We start from the raw sequence: 22,780 nt of genomic DNA on the forward strand, positions 1-22,780 counted from the left end.
GTTCTTTTTTAAGACGGAGTCTTGCTCTGTCACGCAGGCTGGAGTGCAGTGGCGCGATCTCGGCTCACTGCAACTTCTACCTCCTGGGTTTAAGCAATTCCCCCGCCTTGGCCTTCCGAGTAGCTTGGATTACAGGTGCCCACCACCACGCCGGCTAATTTCTGTATTTTTAGTAGAGACAGGGTTTCACCACGTTGGCCAGGCTGATCTTGAACTCCTGGCCTCAAGTGATCTGCCCGCCTCGTTTTAAGAACAACCAGAAGTAACCAATGTAAAGCAAGCAAGGCAGGTTAAGCTTGGTGAGTTTACTCAGGTTAGCTCTTGGTTTCACAATAACATGCATCTCACTGATACAACTTGAGTGAAAGAAGTAAATTAGGCCCGGGCGTGGTGGCTCATGCCTGTAATCCTAGCACTTTGGGAGGCTAAGGCAGGCAGATCACAAGGTCAGGAGATCGTAGACCATCCTGGCTATCATGGTGAAACCCTGTCTCTACTAAAAAATACAAAAAATTAGCTGGGCGAGGTGGTGGACGCCTGTAGTCCCAGCTACCAGGAAGGCTGAAGCAGGAGAATGGCGTGAACCTGGGAGGCGGAGCTTGCAGTGAGCCGAGATCGCGCCACTGCACTCCAGCCTGGGCGACAGAGCAAGACTCCGTCTCAAAAAACAAACAAAAAAGAAGTAAATTAAATTAAATGGACAAACCTAACTGATGACTTTTTTTTTTTTTTTTTGGAGAAAGGGTCTTGCTCCATTGCCCAGGGGGAGTGCAGTGGTGTGATCAGGGTTCATTGCAGCCTTGACCTCCACAGCTGAAGCGATCCTCTCTCCTCAGCCTCCCAAAGTACTGGTATTACAGGCACCTGGCCATTGATGACATCTGAAATCAAAAAAACAGGAAAAGGATGGTGATTGGGTGAGGTCATGAGGTGCTTCTGCAGTGCACCATTTCTTAACCTTGGTGGATCTTACACAAGTATATTCACTGTGTAAAAATTCAGCCATCTACATAGTGATGATTTGTGCAGGTTTCTGCATATAATTTAATAACAAGTGTTTAAGAAAGTATGTCTCTGTCACTGCCTATTACTTTGGGGAAGTAACTTCACATTTTGGAGCCCCAGTTCCTCTGCCATAAAATGCTACATGAATTTAAAGAGATGGTCGGGTTGGGCGCAGTGGCTCACGCCTCTAATCTCAGCATTTTGGGAGGCCAAGGCTGGCAGATTGCTTGAGCCCAGGAGGTCAAGGCCAGCTTGACCAACATAGCAAAACCTTCTTTCTACTAAAAATGCAAAAATTAGCCAGGCCAAAAATTAGCTGGGCGTGGTGGTGCACGCCTGCAGTCTCCGGAGGTTGAGGCAAGCGAATTGCTTAAACCTGGGAGGCAGAAATTGCAGTCAGCTGAGATTGCATCACCGGACTCCAGCCCTGGAGAAAAAGCAAGACTGACAAAAGAAAAAAAAAAAAGGGTTAGTGGAAACCTATTTGTAAAGTTTCAATGTAAAGAAATTACAATGTGCACCTCACAGTTTACGTCCTGAATGGATAACTATCTCTCACTGTGTGCCAGATGCTGAATATATGCCTTATTTTGATTTATCCTCACAACTCAATTCTCCTGAGTTAACATTTGAAGACAATGGAGGCTCAGAGAAGGAAAGGGGCTGGGCGTGGTGGCTCACGCCTGTAATCCCAGCACTTTGGGAGGCTGGCGGATCACCTGAGGTTAGGAATTCAAGACCAGCCTGGCCAACATGGTGAAACCTGGCCTCTACTAAAAATACAAAAATAAGCGGGGTGTGGTGGCACATCCTCGTAATCCCAGCTACTCAGGAGGCTGAGGCAGGAGAATCGCTTGAACCTGGGTCGTGGAGGTTACAGTGAGCCGAGATCGCACCATTGCACTCCAGCCTGAGTGACAGAGCGAGACTCCGTCTCAAAAAAAAGAAAGAAAGAGAGAGAGAGGGAAAAGGGCTTGCCCAAATAACCCAGCTGGCCAGTGCCTAACCAGCTTGGGCCTCAGACCCCTGTCCCCCTACCCCTGTGTCTCTTGGGGATCACAGCTCCATCACTACCACCTGCCAGGCCAAGGGCATACTGGAACCTTCCGGCAGCCAAGGGCTCTGTGTTCTCCCCCAGGCTCCCAGCGTCACGTGGCTGATGCTCCAGGCTGCTCAAGTCCCGTGTGGGCTCCTCACTCTGAAATCCTCCCGCACCCAAGCATGGGGGCGTCTCCCTAGTAGTGACCTGGTCCCTTTCTCCCACCCTCTTCTTGGAGTAGCTCATTTCCTCTGAGGGGTCTGCACCTCGTCATCGTCCCCATCCCAACACCCGCCCTCTTCCCACTTCCCTCCATCTCCCCTGGGCCTCTCACCTCCCAGCAGCGTGCCCTTCCCCTACTCCTGCAGCCCACGCAGTGACCGGCTGCCTCGCTCCTCAAGCCGAGCTTTCTCCCTCCAGCCCCCCAGCAGTGGTCTGGCCCTAACTTCCCTGCCCCACCCTGCATGGTGGTCCCCGCCACCCCCACGTGGTGATCCGGCCTTAACCCCGTCACCCCATCCCTACTGGGTGGTCCTGCCCTAACTCCACCACCCCCATCCCTGCTAGGTGGTCCGGCCGTAACCCCCTCCCCCCATCCCCACGCGGTGGTCTGGCCCTAACCCTGTCACCGCATCCCTAGTGGGGTGGTCCGGCCCTAAACCCGTCCCCCTCATCGCGGTGCCATGGTCCGGCCCTAACCCTTTGTCCCCCCCATCCCCACAGGGTGGTCTGGTCCTAACCCCCCCAATCCTCACGCGGTGGTCCGGCCCTAACTCCCTCCCCCCAGTCCCCGCAGGGTGGTCTGGCCCTAACCGCTCCGCATCCCTCGCCTGCACAGTGGGCAGTCTGGCGCCTGTAGCGTCGTGTTTGCTGAGGGCCCGGCTGCCGTTGACTGAGGCTGCGATGGCGGCGGCAGGCCGGGGTCGGGAGCAGGACTCGGCGCGCTTCGTCTATGTGACGCGCTTCGGCTCGCATCAGTGCGGTGGCGTCCTGCAACTGGGCGGCCGCGGAGCTCAAGGCCTTTGGGGTCAGGGGCCTGGGGCAGGCTGTCGCCAGGAGAAGCCGAGGGAAGCAATGGCGGTGGCGGACGTTCAGCGTAGCAGCGAGCTGCCCCTCGGTTCCCAGCACAGGGTCCCCACGACCCCTGGTGTGGAGGCTGCGGCCTCTGCCTCCTCCCAGCTGCGGGCATCGAGAGTTCAGAGCGGCACCAGACAGTCGGCGCGTGCAGGTGGTGCAGCGGGGCGGGGCGGGGCGGGACCGGGCGCGGCGGGGCGGGACGGGGCGGAGCGGACTCAGCTGCTGGGCGCCATCTTGACGGCACGCGGGAGGCTGGGGGCAGCTTTCCTGTCAGGCCGTGTTGCGAGCACGCGCGGGGGCGAAGGAGAAGCCCAGTAATTCCCTTCAGAGGGCCAGCTGTGGCCGGCAGGGGCACCTGACATAAGAGGAGAGGTTGTTGAATGGAGCCTTTGCGGCCCCCTCTCGGAGGCTTTTGGCCTGCGTGTTTCCGTTCCAGCTGAGTGAGATTCGTTGACTTCGCAAACCCCCTCACCTGGAGGATTGACTTCCGGATGCTGTTGAGTCATCTTGGCTAAAAACAGCATGAGCTTTACGTTTAAATCAGGAAATGTCTTCAATTCAAAAATTATCCTCCCATAGGTTTTGCATATGTCTTGATCAATTTATTCCTAAATATTTAATCTTCTTTGCTGTTGTAAATGGGGTTTCTTTTTACGAAATGCCCTCTAAATGCTCACTGTGTATAGGAAGCCAATTTTTTTTTTTTTTTTTTTGAGACGGGGTATTGCTGTGTCACTCAGGCTGGAGTGTGGTGGTCCAATCACAGGCTCACTGCAGCCTTGATCGCAGCCTTGACCTCAGCCTCCCGAGTAGCTGGGACCACAGGTGGGCACCTCCATGCCCAGCTACTTTTTTTATCTTTCGTAGACATGGGGGGGTCTCCCTGTGTTACCCAGGCTGGTCTCGAACTTCTGGGCCCGACTGATCCTCCTGCCTCAGCCTCACAGCCCTGGGATTACATGCATGAGCCACTGGGCCAGGCCTCTCTTGGTTTTTCTTTTTCTTTCTTTTTTTTTTTTTTTTTTGAGATGGAGTCTTGCCCTGTTGCCCAGACCAGAGTGCAATGACGTGATCTTGGCTCACTGCAACCTGCGCTCCCCTGGTTCAAGTGATTCTCCTGCCTCAGCCTCCCAAGTAGTTGAGATTACAGGCACCTGCCACCAATGCCCAGCTAATTTTTTTCTATTTTTAGCAGGGATGGGGTTTCACCATGTTGACCAGGTTGATCTCGAACTCTTGACCTCAGGTGATCCACCCGCCTCAGCCTCCCAAAGTGTTGGGATTACAGGCGTGAGCCACCGCGCCAGGCCCTCTGTTGGTTTTTCTAAGTCAACTTTACTGAGGATTAATTTACGTATGTTTTGAAGAGGTTTGACAGATTTATACACATCCTAGTAACTGCCACCATAATTGAGATATAGAACATTTCCATCACCTGTACTTACTGAATAACAGCTTTATTAAACTATAGTTCACAGTGCATACAATTCACCCATTTTGCATGCTTAGTTCACATATTCAACCATCACCACTATTTTAGAATATTTTTAACCCCAAGAGAACCCCTGTATCCGTTAAACATTGCTCACCATTCTCCCTCTTTGCCCTCCTTTACGCATAAGCCCAGCCCTAACCAAGTACTAATCTGTTTTCTGTCTCCATAGATTTAACCATTTTGGACATTTCGTATATGTTGAATCATAGAGTATGTGGGCTTTTGTGACTGGCTTTTTTCACTTAGCCTATTGGTTTTTGTTTACTCACTGGATACATTTATTATTAGTTTTATCCTTGATTCTCATGATTTTCCAGGTATCAATATATATTATTTGTAAAGAGATATAATTTTATTTTTCACCCATTCTTTGCCTGCAATAGATTTATTTTGTCTAATTGCATTTGCTAATACCTCAACGGCAATGTTGGATAGTATTGGAGATAGCGGGCATCTTAGCCTTGTTCCTGACCATAGGGGAAATGCCTATAGTGTTTCCCCATTAAATCAGGTACTGGCTATGTGACTAAGGATTATATATTTCAAATATTACAAAGTATCCCTCCATACTTATTTTTTCAGTGTTTTTTTTTTTTTTAAATCATGAATGGGTGTTGATTTTTGTCAGAGGGTTTCTCAGGTCTATGGAGATACTCTTTTTCTTTAGATTTGTTTATTAATATGGAATGTAATATAAATGGATTTCCAATTATTGTACCAACCTTGCATTCCTGAAGTAAATTCTACTTGGTTTTGGTGTGTTATTTTCCTAATACAGTGTTGGACTCTGCTAATAATTTGTTTATAATTTTTGTATCAGTATTCAGGAGAGAGAGTGATCTTTAGTTTTTCTTTGTACTCCTTTATCTGGTTTAGGTATCAGAGCTGTGTTTACTTCATAAAAGGAATTAGGAATTTTTCCTTTTCTATGCTCTTGGATAATTTATAGAATGTTAGGATTATCTTGTCTTTGAAGCTTAGGTAGAATTCTTCTGTAACTATTAGAACCTAGTGCTTTTTGTGGGATAATTCCTTAATAACCTTCTCTATATTTTCTATGGAGATTGATCTTTGTAGGCTTCCTAACTCTAATAGGTCAATTTTAGTAATCTGTATTTCCTTAAGGAATTATCTGTCTCATCTGGGTTTCCAAATTCGTTTGCATAGATGTCTGCAAAGTAGTGTCTTATGATGTTTAAACATTTTCTTGCGTTTTAATGGTTATTTCCCTCTTGTCATTTCTTTTCCTATATATATGAGCACTCTGTCTTTTTCTTGATCAAGTTAGCCGACATTTTGTCTATTTTGTTAATTTTTTTTTTTTTTTTTACTAAACTAAGATTTGGGCCCGGTACAGTGCCTCACACCTCTAAGTTTACCACTTTGGGAGGCTGAGACGGGAGGATTGCTTAAGGCCAGCAGTTCAAGGCTGCAGTGAGCTATGATATGGCCTTCAGCCTGGAGAGACAGAGTGAGAACCTGTCTCTAAAAAAGAAAAATCAAGGTTTTGATTTATTCGTTAGATATTTTGTTTCTCTAGTCTCTTCCTCATTAATTTCTGCTTTTAATATTATTATTTCTTGTGCTTTCTTTTGGTTTACTTTGTTCTTCTTATACTTTTTTTGTGAGCAGGGAATTTAATTCATTTATTTTTATTATTGTTATTAAGTGTTTAGTGCAGTGAATTTTCTTCTAACCACTACTTTAAATACATCCCATAGATTCCAATATGTAGTGTTTTCGTTGTCACTATTTTTAGAAGAAATTCTGTAATTTTTAACTCTTTTCCATATAGTTGCTTAATAGATTTAAAATTTAAGTTTTCAGCGCATCTCTGATTTTTATTTTTAATTTTTGCTAGTAAACTCTAGGTTTATTGTGATCAGAGAGTATTGTTTGTGATGCCTTCATTTTATGGATGTTACTGGTATTTTCTTTGTGACCTAATTTATCATCCTTTTTGTTCTTTTCACCTCAGAAACCATGCCATTGAAAGACTGCTCCTTTAAATCATGCTTGCCCCTTTAAACTGAGTCTGTCCATTATATTGCATGCTTGGCATTCTGTGTTGTGTCTGTCTTTAAATTTCTTCCCTATAGTCTGTACTCTGATTTGCCTAGTTTTTTTTTTTTTTTTTTTTTTTTTTTTTTTTTTTTTTTTTACTATTTTCAGATTTAGAATGCATTTAATCTTAATGTTGGTCACGTCAGCTCTTTTGAGGCATTTTTGTAGTATTTCTAGTTTCTCTTCCCTGCTGGCCAGAGCCCCTGTAGGTCTAGGGCATATGGGATCATAGAGCAGCAATTTAATGTTTTTTTCTCATTTTACTTACAGTTGTTTTGCAGCTTCAGCATCCTTTGTCTTAAAGTGATGCTGAGGGTGTGGTTTTTTGCTTGCTATTGTCTTAAGCTACCCAGAAGCCCTGCTTTAAAAGATTTTGAATAAGAAAAGTGATAGGAGCCAGGCGCGGTGACTCACGCCTGTAATCCCAACACTTTGGGAGGCCAAGGTGGGCAGATCACGAGATCAGGAGTTTGAGACCAGCCTGGCCAACATGGTGAAACCCCATCTTTGCCAAAAATACAAAAATTAGCTGGGTGTGGTGGTGCGCGCCTGCTGTAATCCCAGCTACTGGGGAGGCTGAGGCAGGAGAATGGCTTGAACCCAGGAGGCGGAGGTTGCAGTGAGCTGAGATCGTGCCGCTGCACTCCAGCCTGGGTGACAAGCAAGACTTTGTCTCAAAAAGAAAAGAAAAAAGAAAAGTGGTAGGGTCAGATTTACTGACCGTGCTGTACAGGGGAGATTGACTTAGAGGCAGGTTAGACTGAAAAAAAAATCTCAAGTTGAAAAATATATAAATATTTTGTTTACTATTCTTTCAAAACCAAATTTACTTTGATAATTTATTAAGTTGGTGCAAAAGTAATTGTGGTTTTGGACCTTGAATTTTAAGTCATTATAACTAGGCTCAAGCACATCTTTATTAATCAAAATAGGAACCATTACAATAAACACATTTTTGCCAACAAGAAATAAGTTTGTTTATTCCTGTAGTATAAAAGTCCACGCTTTGGGATTTGACGAACACTTGGGAAGTATTTTCTGTGTTCTGCAGGTTGTGGAAGCGTTTTCCTTGCAAAAAGTTGTCCAGATGCCTGAAGAAGTGGTAGTTGGTTGGCAAGAGGTCAGGTGAATGTGGTGGATGAGGCAAAACTTTGTGGCCCAATTTGTGCAACTTTTGAAGCGTTGATTGTGCAGTGCATGGTCTGTCGTTGTCGTGGAGAATTCGGACCTTACTGTTGACCAATGCTGGCTGCAGGCGTTGCAGTTTTCGGTGCATCTCATCGATTTGCAGAGCATACTTCTCAGATGTAATGGTTTCACTGGGATTCAGAAAACTATAGTGGATCTGACTGGCAGCAGACCACCAAACAGTGACCATGACCTTTTTTTGGTGCAAGTTAGGCTTTGGGAAGTGTTTTGGAGCTTCTTCTCAGTCCAGCCGCTCCCACCTCCTAGTTCTCCTTCCTCTGGATCTGATCCTGTTACCTCTGCCACAAAGGAATTGGTGGGTGGGAGAGATTGGAGGCCAGAGAACAGTTACAAGACAGTTACAGTAGTCCAGTGGAAAGAGTGAAGGACTGAACTAAGGCACTGGCAGCGGAGGCAGAATGGACAGGATCACATAGCTTACTGAAAGAGAGAAGGAAGAATTGCGACCAAGTCTGAAGTCTCTGTGCTGGGCAACTGGATGGATAATGGAGCCACTAACGTTAGTGACCACCCTGCTGTGCTTGCGAAGCCAAGGTTATAGTCAAGGGAAGGGAGTCCTGGGGTAGACTTATGTTTAAACCAAGCCAGAAAGTGCTTAAGTGCTTAGGTTTTACTCAGTCTTGGGTGTACTTAATGTTTGTTTTTGTTTTTGTTTTGAGACAGTGTCTTGCACTATCTCCCAGGATGGAGTGCTGTGGTGTGATCTCGGCTCACTGCAACCTCTGCCTCCCAGGTTCAAGTGATTCTCCTGCCTCAGCCTCCCAAGTAGCTGGGACCACAGGCGTGTGCCACCATGCCTGGCTGATTTTGTATTTTTAGTAGAGATGGGATTTCAACATGTTGGCCAGGCTGGTCTTGAACTCCTAAACTCAGGTGATCCACCTACCTTGGACTCCCAAAGTGCTGGGATTATAGGCGTGAACCACCACACCCAGCCCTTGATGTTAATATTAAGTAGACATTCATTAAATATGTCACCCTCTATAGGGAAAAAGATGAATTTATTCATTCAGTAACATTTATTTAAAACCTATCATGTTGTGGGCACTAGGTCAGATGTTAGTGACACAGATGTATCAGACAAGTAGTCTGCTCTCAAGGGACTTATTAATTAATGAATAATGGAAATATAAACTAGTAGATATGCATGTTGTAAGAGTGAGCTGAGAATAGCTTTGATAGTCAAGTTCAAGGAAAGAAGAGGCATAGATGCAGAAAATCAGGGAACATGAATAGAGAAGTCACTAGTGGGACAGTAGAGGTTATGAAGAGCATTGGCTTTGAAGTCAGAAAGACATAATCCTTGGTTCTGTCATTCATCAGCAGGATCATATTGGCCAAGTTAGTTAACCACTATTATTCTCAGTGTCCTTATCTGTAAAATGGGGGTAATGGTTCCTACCTTAAAGGTTTGCTGTGAAGGTTAAATTAAGTAATACATGCAGAGTGCCTAGCACAGTGTTCGGCACAGAATAAGTGCCCAGTAAATGCTGGCACATTGAACAGAGATGGCTTGAAGGGAAGATGGTGATTAGCATGTCTAGCACACAGTGGACATATACTATTTATTGAATGAATGAATGAATAGTAAGTTTTGGACCACATTATGGAATACCTTGGAGACTGTTATTTTTATAGTCACTGAAGATTTTTGAATGGTGGGGTGGAGTAAAGTTATCAGAGACAGGTGCACTTCTGGAAGATAAACTTGTAAGCTGTTTGGAAATGTACTGAAGTTGAGAGATTCAGGAGTAGGCAAATCAGCAACTCTTCTAACATTTCAAATAAGACTAATAAATCAGGCCAGTTCCCTGTCCTTACTGAACTTGAAAGCTACATTTATGATTTATATGTAATGGAAGATGATGAATGCTATTGTGGAAGTACAAATGAATGTTTTGGAAGTGGTGAATAATTTGGGGAATGAGAGAATCAGGGAAGGCTTTATGGTAGTGGAAGCTCCATGAGATTTACACATGGGTCTGAGATAGGAGAATTAGGTGGGGAAAACATGTGAACAAAGCACCGAGTATGGATCAGTGATGACAGTGATTAGGAAGAACGACTGGGTCAGAGTGGGTGGAAAGAGGACTAGAGAAAGATTTGAAACATAAGTCAGGACAAAATCCATGAAATACACTGGAGCTAGTCTCAGTACAATACACAAAATGAGTGGAAGAAATATGTCTTTTTTCTTTTTCACATCTTCTGTACTTGTATTTTAGATCCCCAAGTAATTATGGGTAGACTTGATGACTCCTGTGTTTTCTCAAGGAGTATAGGTCTATGTTGGTAAGACTTACAAACAAGAAACATTGGGGAATGATGCAAATATAGTATTGCAAAGGTTGTAGGCATTTAGAGGGAAGGATAAATATGGGTTTATGAAGAGCAGAGTTTCCCAAACTTAAATTATTTTCCTATGCCATATCTGCATATCATCTGTACTATTATTTACTTAATATATTTATTTAAATAGGCACATTTTCCCTTTTAACTAAATTTCTTTTTAGAACACTTTAAATCATTACTTCAGTGGAAAACTGTACCATTTTCTATAAATAGAAATTAATTAGAAACAAATATAATAAAGGCAAAACAATATTATTAAATTCTAGCTAAGTAGGTTGTCTGCTGAGAGTTGTCTGTGGTCACGAAGGGAGACGACCAAGTCTTAGAGAAGTCTTAATAACATACTGGTACCAAACTTAGACTTTCTCCCAAATGTAATCAGAATATTGAAAAAAACTGGAGAGAGAATGAGTTTCTCACCATATGAGTTAATATTCCTTAGTGCTATGTCTATATGTCTGTGACCTGCTCCAAATCAGTGGCATGTTTCTCACAAATTGCGAAATGCCATTTTAGAGCATATTCTAGTTTATTCAACAAATGGAATACTTATTGTGTAGCTGATATCTATAGAATTGGATACTGGATCTCTAGTGAATAATAAAACACACTCCTCAAGTAAACAGTGTGATAAATCCTATGATACCTGAGCAGACGGTGCTTTGTCAGATCAGAGAAGGCTCCCTGGAAAGCTAAGTATTGAAAGAGTAGAAGAAAGTGAGAGATAGAGCGGTGGTAGGGCAGGAACAAGGTGGGTAAGGGTTGAGGTGAGGGAATATTCTAGACAAAATGAGAGCCAATATAAAGGCTTTCAGGGAACACACGCTCATTATTTTATAATTTTGTCTTTGGAAAAACAAACCCTTGGGTTTTCTTCTAACAGTTAACATTTGAGAAGGCAGCATGGTTTAGTGAGTATTCAGGAAGCCCGTTCACTCTGGATAACCCTTATTAGTACTACTATGTGTGTGGTAGTGTGAGTGGAAAGATGACTAAGACACACATGGCCATTGCCCTCCAGGAGGTCAGAGCCTAGTGGAGGAAACACATGATAAAAAGGTGGGCTGAGTGCTATGAAGAAGGTGTTCTCAGATCCATGCTGTGTGTTGAGCTGCATGTGTTTGAGGGAAGGCTGTAGAGAAGAGGTACGTGTGAGCTGAGTCTTGAAGAACAGGTAGAAATTTGCCGGGAGGGTGTGTGTGTGTGTGTGTGTGTGCTGAAAGTGTTAGAAATTAGATACATTTGAGGTACCACAAGGTATTGTGTAGTTGGAAGTGTAATGTCTGTCTGGAGTTGCGCTGAGAAGAATGGAGACTGTAGAGATATACTGGCGCAAGATGTGTTATCTGGTATTTGTTCATTCTGTTGTTGGTCTTTTTGGGACTAGCCTTACAAACCAGAAAAGGAAGACTGAACTAGCTGGATGATTTTCTGGGTACTTGCCAGATTATGTCTAGTTTTCTTGGTTGTTTTCAACATGTTATTAGTGAACTGGTAAACCAGTATTACCTGGTGATCAGAAATATACCAACAAGTATAAAAATCCCCAAGGAGACCTTAAGAAACATTTATATGGTCTCTATTTTCAGATAGTAAATCCTTATATATGTTGACCTTTTCACTTTCTTCTTAAAAATTAGGTTTAATCCAGAAGGATGCAGCTAAAAAGTATGATTTTCCCATACCATTGAATGAAGCTTCCAAAATAATGAAGAAAAAGAAAAAGGTATATTGCTGTAAAGGAGAATGAGCAATATTTGAATTTTAGATCATCCTCTCTAAATACAAATGTGTAAAGATATTCAAGACAGTGAAAATAGTACCATCTTTTGAATAATTTAATTTTCTGAAATGAGAAATAGAAGTAATTCAGAAGAAATGGAACTGGGTTTGGAAATATTTATTAACCATAAAGAATTGTCCTTCCAGTGTTATACCAGTGAAGGTATAAAACACATTTTAATCAAAGTGTAACCCCACTGGAGGATTTTTCAAAGCATGATATATGTTCCACAGAATACAATAAACTGTGATAGATAATGTAGTATAAGAAAAAAATCACAGATTTCATAGAAAAGAATAATGTATCTATATTGGTCTTTTTAAAGACAAGGAATATGTAATAGGCTTCTAGCAGGCAATCTGAGAAGGATGATCCACTGCTGCTGAGCTGTTCTCGCTGCTAGTTGTCCAAATGTCATGGTAACTTGAGTGTTTTGAACATATTCAAGATCGGATGCTCTGCAAGTCTTTGATTACCACTGTATGTTTATATTTCACAGCATCGTTTATATTCAGTTTAAAGAAATTATTGGTTGATAGTGACACATAACATTGTGGTGTTTGTGAGCTTTGAGTTTGTTTGATATCCGTGTATGGTATAAAATAGCATTAGAGGTTAATAACTCTTGCACCAAATATATTTTGAGTGAGCATCTAATTTTCCCACTGTACTAAGAGATGTTTCTTCTGAGAACCAGTTCCTTTTAGATGAGGAGAAAAGAGCAATAATCAATACTTCCTTTTAATTATTGTGTGCCAGATACTAGGGTAAGTGCTTTACATATGTATTAAATATTTTTTCCTTAATTCTTATAATCCAATGTATGAAGTTATTCCTAGATGAGATTAAAATACTCTCCCAGGCAACTGGAAAATGGCAAAGCTAGAATTTGAGCCTAGATCTATTTGTTTGATTCTATAATCCTTGTTCTTTCGATTCCAGTATATTTATGTTCTCTAGTACTATTGCTTTGGTATGTCCTAGGAGAAATACTTAATTCTTAACTGGAATAAAATATGTTTAAAAAATCAAATCATTGCCCAATGGTTTAATCATTGGAATATAAGTTCACAATTTTTTAAAATTAGCTTTCAGAATGGAATGTGTTAGAATCGATTAGGTAGGACTTTATAGTCATTGCCTTTGAAAGGCAACTTCATCCAGGACAGTTAATTTAAATACTACAGGGAGGAAATTCTAGGAATTTTGAAAAAGAGAACAGATATTTCAGTGATCGTGGGTAAACAATTACACTTAGGTTTTAGTTCTCTAAATGCTAATATAGTCTTATAATGATGATATCAATTGACATACAACACAGTTGAGGCATTCCCAGTTGCCTCCATGAAAATATATTCCTACTTTTCTGCTCAGCATTCCTTTACTGTGCTTATCTTTTTAAGGTTTTAGTATGGAATAGAGTATACAAAGTCATTTCAAGAATGCTTGAAGAAAATGAAAAATATAGACACAGGCTGAAATGCCAAAGGTTATCTAGTGAAAGTAAGTTAACACAATTTTTATTGTATTAAAAAGAGTGGCCTCTGTAACAGTTTAGTTATCCTGGGATTGCATGAGATCAGTAGTTTTCGTAATTGTCACATTCAATATACAGAACTATAGAAATGAGGCTACCATATTATCACTATTCATCATAATTAGAAGTACAGAGCACCTGCAAGCAGTGAGCGCAGAGAGCACAGGTATAGGAGTGAGTGGAGGAATGTAGAAGGTGTGTGTTGACTGGAATTTACTGAGCAAAGGGAACATACTTTTCTGTGAATCTTAATGCCAATTAAAAAATACAAATTATGAAGCTCATCGGTATTGATGAAGAAAAACATTTTAACTGCAATATAAAATTATACATTGTGTCACTTCATGTAGTCATTTCCTCTCCATGGAAGCTACATTCCTACTTAATGCATTTAACAAAGATCTACCCTTGAGTTATAGCCTTGATGTCATTATTTCATTCCTGGAAAACAACTCATGAATTAAACTGTGCTCTAAAGCTGCATCACTATTGAGTTGATATTGTGGTCAGAGCGAAATTAGATGTAGTCTGGTGTGTTTATCAAAATAATTTGTAGCTCTGGATTTTAAAAAAATTAAGTTGGATAAAATTTATGTAACCAATAATGCAATGTGAATTGATAAATCACAAGTTATTTTCTTTCCTTAACGTGCATTTCTTTCTTTAACATGTCTTTCTTTCCTGCACATGCTATCATGAATGTTTCTGTGAGTTCTTAGTACAGTCATTCTATGGCAACTTCTATTTCATAGTCAGTAAAATTGCAGTATTTAATTTCATGAAGAATATTTACATAAGATAATCATGAAAACAGAATGCCATTTTGCAAGCAGTGGAAACTTATGGTTCATATAATATTGCATCAGTGGTAGCATGAATTGTTTGCAATAATGGCATATTAGTGATAATGTGTTTCACTTTGCTTATCCATTTAAGAAGGAGAATGAGGTGGGGGGTGGATAGGAAAAAGAAGTCAGAGGTATCTTAAATGAAAAGGATGTTTGAATAGGCAGAGCAGTGTGCAAAAAACCTGGACATACTTCTGAGTGCTAATTCAGATCACTGCATAACTTTGAACTTGTTGGGTTCTTTTCTGCCTCAGCAAGAGGCCTTCTCTTAAATGTAATCTTGTAAGGATTATTTAACAACTTAAAATAATATGCTGTGTTTTTCATAAATAGCCTCTGGTAAACCAGTTCATTATTTTACATTACAGTGTTAAACTAGATTACAGAACTTCTTTATAAAACTAATAATTATGTTTAAAAATGTATTATAACTTGGATTCCATAATGTGTATTTATTAATGGGAAAACCAGTGCTAGAGGCCAACTTAAATTTTCCTTATTTTTTATGTTGTTTGCAGGCTCAAATTACACAAGATGAATCTTCTTATCTTCTGGTAAGAATTTATTTAGGTAATAATTATAGAATATAGATTTTTTTCCCTTCCCTTCTGTATCCTCCCTTCTCCAAACATTAGTGTATAACCAATCATTGCTAATTCCAGCCTATTTCCTTTCTTAAATACAATGTTTGGCACATAGTAGGCACTCATTATAATACTTACTGACCTTTAAAACTTCATTTGGGCCCCATGTCCATCATGCTATTAGAAATTCTCTCTCTGTACTCCATGTTTTTCCTTCTTCTTCTTTTTCTTTCTTTTTTTCTATCGTACCCTCTGAGGGTACAATATACTACATTATTCTGAGGGCAGAATCTTCTTCTTTTCATTTATACCTCTACTTAGTCCTCTTTTCCTTTGAATATACTGTCATATTTAATGCTATCTTACTACTGCTCCTTTTTATGTCTTAGTGTCCTGTAGGCTGTGTTATGGCCCTTGTCCTGCCTCACTTACCATATTTACCTTTGCTACCACCTAATAACAAATGCTGTCCTAGGAGTGATTGTTGGTCCCATTCTCTCTTTACATATTCACTCTGAGATAACTCACAGATTTTTATAGCTTCAACTACTCTTCCTGGGTATATTACCCTTAAATCTCATCCTACCCTTGACCTCTGGTCATGTACCTCTGGTTTTCTTTAGGCTGTTCTACTTATTTCTTTTTTTGTCACCTCTACTGAAATCTACATACAGTTATCTTTTTTCTTTTTTTTTTCTTTTTTTTTTTTTAAAGAGACAGGGTTTTACTCTGTACCCAACCTGGAGTATAGTGACTCAATCGTAGCCCACTGCTGCCTCTAACTCCTGGACTCAAGTGATCCTCCCACTTCAGCATTCCCTCCCGAGTAGATAGGACTACAAGTATGCACCACCATGCCTGGCTAGTTAAATTTTTGTTTTGTATAGGTGGGGGTCTAGCTATGTTGCCCAGGTTGGTCTTGAACTCCTGGCCTCAAGTGATCCTACTGCCTCAGCTTTCCAAACTGTTGGAATTGCAGCCATGAGTCACTGTGTCCAGCCGAGAGTATATTTTAGACATGAACATGAGCAAATTCATGGAGTCAAGAAAACGATTAGGGAATGTACACTTTGATTAAAAATTCTTTAACACAGTAACCTAAGAAAGGTATAAAAGTATACTGAGATAGTATTTCAAAGAGTCTAACTTGAATTTTGGGCTGAGGATTTGTACTTCATTCAGTAGGGAATGAAGAGATGGAATATTTTCTTAATCTTTTATTCTAAATGATTTCAAATGTACAGAAAGATGATTAGGCTAATACAAAGCACTCCAGTATATTGTTTACTAAGATTCGCTGTTTTTTAACATCTTGCCACGTTTGCTTGCTCATTCTTCTTCTCTCTCTGTGTAAATACTTCAGTGTATATAACCTAAGAGCAAGGGTATCTTTTGTATAACCACACTACAGTTATCAAAGTCAGGAAATTGAACATCAATATCAAACATAATTTATAGCCTACATTTCACTTTTTTCCCTATTGCCCCAATAGTGTTTTTAATAGGAATTTAAAAAAAATTTTGGTACTAGATATACAGTTCAGGATCATGTATTGTGTTTAGCTGTCGTGTCTGTTTGGTCTTCCTTAATCTGTAGCAGTTTGTCAGGCTTTGTCTTTTTGATACTGATATTTTTGAAGAATACAGGCCCATCATTTTTCAGGCTATTTCTCAAGACTTGCTCATGCCTACTTATGATTTGATTCATGTTATGCATTTTTTGGCTGGAACGTTGTATATATAATGTAACTTCCCAAAGGATTGCATCTTGAGTTATGTGATCTTCACTGATCCCTTATTGATGATGTTAACTTTGAGCTCTTGGTTAAGTTGTTATCCATTTATAGTTACTATTTTTTCTTTTTTAATTAGTATTTCATAGGAAGATAGTAAGAGTATGCAAATATCTTGTTTCTTTATGAATATATAGAACATTTTAAAGCAGTGGAGCTATCAGATTTGCATTTTAGAAAGAATATGATGTCATTTGTGGAAAGATTTGGAATGGAGGTGAAATAGGAGGTGAAAAAGAAAATCTGGGGATTGTAATAGCATCCAAGTGAAAAGTAAAATGCACTCAAATGAGGGTTGCAGAGGGTGCAGAGAGGAGATAGATGATCAGGTATGGGGATAAGATGATACTGAGTTTTGAGAGTGAATAAGAAATAAGGAAGTCAGGAGAAAGGACTCATTTTGTGAAGGTACTGAGTTTTACTTTTGGCATGTTGAATTTTAGGTAATAGTGAGGTACTCAGGAAAAAATGCTAAGCAAGTTATTGGAAGTGTTGTACAGGAGGTAGTGTGATATCTGTAGTGCATAAAGGTCATATGTAGTTCTAACAGTAGATGTAGGTGAAGACTTTAATGTGAAGATGGAGAGAGGAGAGGACTGAGTACAGAGTATCACGCAATGCCGAGGATAAAGAGGAATTTTCAGTTTTGGAGTCAGGGATTATAGGGACTTAATCAGGAGTAATGAGAGAGATGATTGTGGGGCTGAGGAGGGAGACATGAAATTCGCAGGAGATCAAGGGATTTGGAGTTCAAAGGAGGGCAGAGACCTTGCTTAGTGAGAGTATAAGGGTATAAAAAGTAGGAGCATAAAAATATGTCATCTAGGAACATTTGAAAAGTTTCAGCACCTAGAGGTAAAGCACAACTTCCAGTGATGACAGTGTCTAGGCAATGGCCTTGGTTGTGAGTAAGTGGCCTGGAGGTGAAAGCCTGTGACATAATGTTTCTGTGACACATTTCTTGCAAATGGGACTGTTGAAGTCACCAAGGGTATTGGCAGGAGTTGGAGTTGAAAAGAAAAATATGAGTTACATATTGAGTCTGTTGGAAACTTTTTATGTTCAACTAGAGAAAGTAAAAGTCATTAAAACAATAAGTACAGGGAGTTTCTAACTGTTGCTTTATAGCCTTAGAAATGCTAAAAATTTTCAGTGACTACGGATGATGATATTTTATATTAACAAGAACTCAATTTTGTCATTTTTAAATTTAGGATTAACCTATCTTTGGATGTTTCCCAAAGAAGAGTATGAAGAATCTAAAGATGAAACATTAAATGAATCATAATTATTTGTTAATTTTGATGTGTTTTATTAGAATTGGGACTTTAGTAGTCGAACAGAAAAACTACCTTCTTTATAAATTAATAGTATTTCTTTGCTACTTAATAATACCTTTAGTTAAATATTGTTACCATATGCATGCAAGTGTTATTTTCAGAATTAATACTTATTCTACATACTTTTAAATTAACCTCATACATAAAATTTAATTAGCATATCAATGCAATTGCATGAATTTTATAATTACCAGCTTTTCCATTTTATTAATGAGTCTACAACTGCTGCTTTGTTCATCTCTTCTTTTAGATCTAACTTTTAAATTAAACTTGGATTCATTTAAATTGTTTTTGGCTTCCTCTAAACTTCTCAATTATTTTATGGAAAAAACCTTAGAATTTACATAGCAACGATTATTTTGGGTGTTAAAACTAAGCTAATGATTATTTAAGCCATCTTTTCATCCTAAGGAAAATTAGTAAATGTATGCATTTATAATATGGATATATTATAATGGACTGTATTATAATATGGAGTATTTTAGGAAAATTTTTGGGCAAAGATCAGAGGAGATGCCCTTTACCTTGCCAGGCCCCTAAGTAATACATTATTTTTAAGTCAATGAATGAGAGGATTAGAATTCTGAAAATCATTTAGAAGTATTGTTTAATAAGTCCTTTTTTTCTACTCAACATTAAGTAGTAATCAACTTTTACCTCCGCCAGTTTTTCTGCTTTTTTGCTGGTATGATCTCTCTTTCTAAATTGAATCAAAGACCTAGGTGGAACTGGAAACTTAGGAGGGAAAGACAAAATGAGGCTTGTTCATGATCAAATTCTGTGTACTCTAGTTGCTTCTTTCCCTTGGAGTGACAGGTACTTTTATATCCAGGATGATTACAGTGATGACATCCATTCTTTTTGGGGGGCATTGAGAAGGTGGGCTTCCTAATTATTTTACAAAGGTATTACAAAGTGTTAATATACAAAATTCTCATGAAATAGTACAAGTTGTAAGGACTGTAAAGTAATTCATAGTTTTGTTTTTTCCTCTAATAGTTGTAACTTAATTACTTCAGGAGACTACGACAGTGTAGAATTTGTGGTAACATGATCTTCTAGTGACTATTTATCAAATCCACCTGTTTCCAGATGAAGGACACATTGCCTGGGGAAATGGCCTCGGTTTTTTTGCCATGTAGGCTCTCAAGTTTCCCTGCATGGAGGGTCACACAACTTCTTTATATTATGCTGGGTAAATTTCAGGCTGCTAAATCCTTGGGTGAAGCTTCAAATTTTAGCTTATGCAACTGAAGTCCATTGCAAAATGAGACCTATTTACACTGTTTATACTGTAATTTATGCTGCATAAAGTTTTGTAGTGAATGTGAATGAGAATTTTAGGTTTGCTTCAATGTATGTTTATGTGACTTATACAACTTGACATAGTAGTCTGTTTTAATTTATTAGGTATATCAATATTTGTTAGATTTAAAATAAGAGTCTAATGCTGGATACAAACTCAGTTTATTTCACTGTTCTAGAACCATGGAGGAATGAAGACTCCCACTGAAATGAATGTTCTAAATATTTGTTCTAAATCTTTTAATTTTTGTTTAATAATTTCTGGTGAATATGTGTTCAATCTGTTATGTTAAATAGAATATAATAAACATAAGACTTTTCTTTACTGATACATCGCTGAACATAAGCTGCAATACTTTAGCTTATTTCTGTTCTATAATTTCAGTAGGGGCTAATGACCCACCCCTGCTACATTAAAGACTTCAGACTGCATTGTGGTCCTGCCTTCTCTTCATCTCCAGCCCAAAGTGTCATTTGTCTAGTTTTCATGAGTAGAAACATTCACTCACCAAGTCTATATCTGACTCTTTCCTCTGTGTGGATGAAAGGCATTTTATTTTAGCCCAATAGTCTAATATTTGCAAATTATGGTTTGGGTTCTGCAGTGGTTGTTTCATGCTTAGTGGTGCAGGGAAGGGAGGGAAGAGATCTTCTAGTGGTTTTAATGAAAAATTTTGGTGAGTACAGAATGGTGAAGAAGCGTCAATACTTCAAAATATCATTCAGCCATTTATTCCAGGTCACCTGAAAGGTTTCAGGTAAACTTTCATGAGAAAAAAAAACAAACAGTGGAATATTTAAGCATAGGAACTAATTAAATTCAGGGTATTTTTACATCCAATATAAGCTGAGGAAATGTTAAAATTTGGGAAAAGTCTTGGGTAATCTGGGAATCTTATGGGAGTAAACTTATAAAATAGTGAAATAATGGTCTTGAGTTTAGGAGCGGGTCTGTGGGAGTCGGGTGGCTGGACAGCCTGGGAGTAGATGGGGAACAGCACTAGTGCAGCATTTTATTTTAGGGAGAATGCCGAGTTAGGTGGTGGTATGCTGCTGCAGTAGTATTCCAGTTCCTGAGTCATGGACTATACCTATGGCAGCCATGAAAATGTGCTTCTTGGATTTCCCACCACAGGGGCATAATTGACTGATAGCCCAGCTGTGCTGTATTGTGAATTCACTACATTTGTATGAAGCCATTCTTCCCAACAAGTTGCTCCCAAGCCAATGATTAACATGGTAAGGATTTTAAGGCAGGTGTGTTTCTCCAAGACAGGCCTCAAAGGTTCTCTGTTTGTCTTTCTGAAAAATTCTTAGAACTGCACCAGAGATAGCCTGAGACTCTCACAATGGGCCCACTGGGTTTAGAAACCTACCCAATAGCCATCTCCCCAGGCCCTGGGTGTATAATTGGAATTGATATACCTGGCAGTTGGAGTAACTCTTACGTTGGGTGCTTGTCTGGTGGAGTAAGAGTTATCACAGTGAGGAAGGACAAGTAGAAATGCCTAAAACTGCCTCCTTTCTCCCAGCCAAGATAATAACAATAACAGTAATAATAATAATAATAAGATCACATTCTGTGGAATGGGAGGAGGGTGACAAATTATTGCTACCATTAAAGACCCAAAGGACTGTAGACTACTACAAAGTTAATTGAATAGTAGCTCTGAACACAGCTGCTTTGCTAGACAGGTACCATTGTTAGAGCAGGAGCATGGTATATAGCAATTGATGTGGCAGATGCATTCTTTTCCATTTGAATCAGAAAAGGTCACACAGTTGTATTCACATGGGGCAGACAGTATTTACTTAAGGTTTTGCCTCAGGGCTATGTTAACTCTCCTACCTTTTTTTTTTTTTTTTGAGAGGGAGTCTCGCTCTGATGCTGAGGCTGGAGTGCAGTGATGCGATCTTGGCTCACTGGAACCTCCGCCCCCTAGGTTCAAGTGATTCTCCTGCCTCAGCCTCCTGAGTAGCTGGGACTACAGGTGTGTGCCACCACACTCGGCTAATTTTTTTGTATTTTTAGTAGAGACGGGGTTTCACTGTATTAGCCAGGCTGGTCTCGAACTCTTGAGCTCAGGTGGTCCTCCCACCTTGGCCTCCCAAAGTGCTGGGATTACAGGCATGAGCCACCGCACCCAGTCCTCTCCTACCTTTCATAATAATGTAGTCCAAAGAGATCTGTACTGCTTGTTCATCCCACAGAATTTCACACTGATCATTACATTAATAACTTTATGCTGATCAGCAGAACAAGCAACAGGTGGCTCGTATACTGGAGGCCTTGGTAAAAGATGTGTGTGCTCCCAAGGGTGGAAGATAAATGCTACAAAGATTCAGGGACCTGCCTGGATTTTCAGTGAAGATTTTAGGAGTCCAATGTAGAAAGCTTGAGTGATATTTTTAGGGGTCCAATGGCCATGGGTATGCTAGGATATCCCTTCCAGAGTGAAAATCACTGCTCACATCTTGATTCCCTCACCACAAAAACTGAAGCACATGCATGGTAGTCCTCTTTGTATTCCTAGAAGTAATATATTGTTCACCTAGGAATATTGATCCAGCCCATATATTAGGTGACACAGAAGGTTGTTAACTTTGAATGAGACACAGTGCAGGAAAGGGCTCTGCAGTAGTTCCAGGCTGTGGTGTAAGCAGTCCTGCTGCTGGAGTCATATGAACTGGAAGACCTTATGATGTTAGAGATGTCAGTAGTGAGAAAAGATGTAGTATGTTGCTTATGGAAAGCCTAACACGGGCCCTGTAATGGGATTATGGATCAGGGTCATGCTGTCCACAGCATAGAATTAAATGCCATTTGAAAAACAGCTTCTGGGCCAGGCGTGGTGGCTCACGCCTGTAATCCCAGCACTTTGGGAGGCTGAGGCGGGTGGATCACGAGGTCAGGAGATCGAGACCATCTTGGCTAACACGGTGAAACCCCGTCTCTACTAAAAATACAAAAAATTAGCTGGGCTCGGTGGCGGGCGCCTGTAAGTGCCAGCTACTCGGGAGGCTGAGGCAGGAGAATGGCATGAACCCGGGAGGCAGAGCTTGCAGTGAGCCAAGATCGCGCCACTGCACTCTAGCCTGGGTGACTCCATCTCAAAAAAAAAAAAAAAAAAAAAAAAAAAAAAAAAAAAAAAAAAGAAAGAAAGAAAAACAACTTCTGACATGATTCTGGTTCTGGTAGAGACAGATTTATTGGTCTTGAGGCACCAAATGACTGGATCTGGGACTTCACTTTATAAATAGGATTCTATCAGACTTACCAAGTAAAAAAAATTGAGTACTAGCAGTAGACTATCATAAAATGGAAATAGTGCATCTGGACTGAAGACTG

General features: G+C 40.3%; 1 protein-coding gene across 1 annotated transcript in view; it reads left to right on the forward strand.

Moving 5' to 3' along the window:
* The first annotated feature begins 2,864 nt into the window (after nt 1-2,864).
* Nucleotides 2,865-22,780, forward strand: part of NSG2 (neuronal vesicle trafficking associated 2) — a 119,409-nt gene continuing 99,493 nt past the window's right edge. Inside the window, exons 1-3 of the mRNA XM_003814011.4 lie at nt 2,865-3,272; nt 11,882-11,967; nt 14,928-14,963. Of these exons, the coding sequence (XP_003814059.4) occupies nt 2,948-3,272; nt 11,882-11,967; nt 14,928-14,963 (447 nt within the window). The 5' untranslated portion in view covers nt 2,865-2,947. The remainder of the gene's footprint in view (nt 3,273-11,881; nt 11,968-14,927; nt 14,964-22,780) is intronic.

The sequence above is a fragment of the Pan paniscus genome, chromosome 4 (genome assembly GCF_029289425.2).
Source record: "Pan paniscus chromosome 4, NHGRI_mPanPan1-v2.0_pri, whole genome shotgun sequence".
In the NCBI taxonomy this organism is placed as follows: domain Eukaryota; kingdom Metazoa; phylum Chordata; class Mammalia; order Primates; family Hominidae; genus Pan; species Pan paniscus.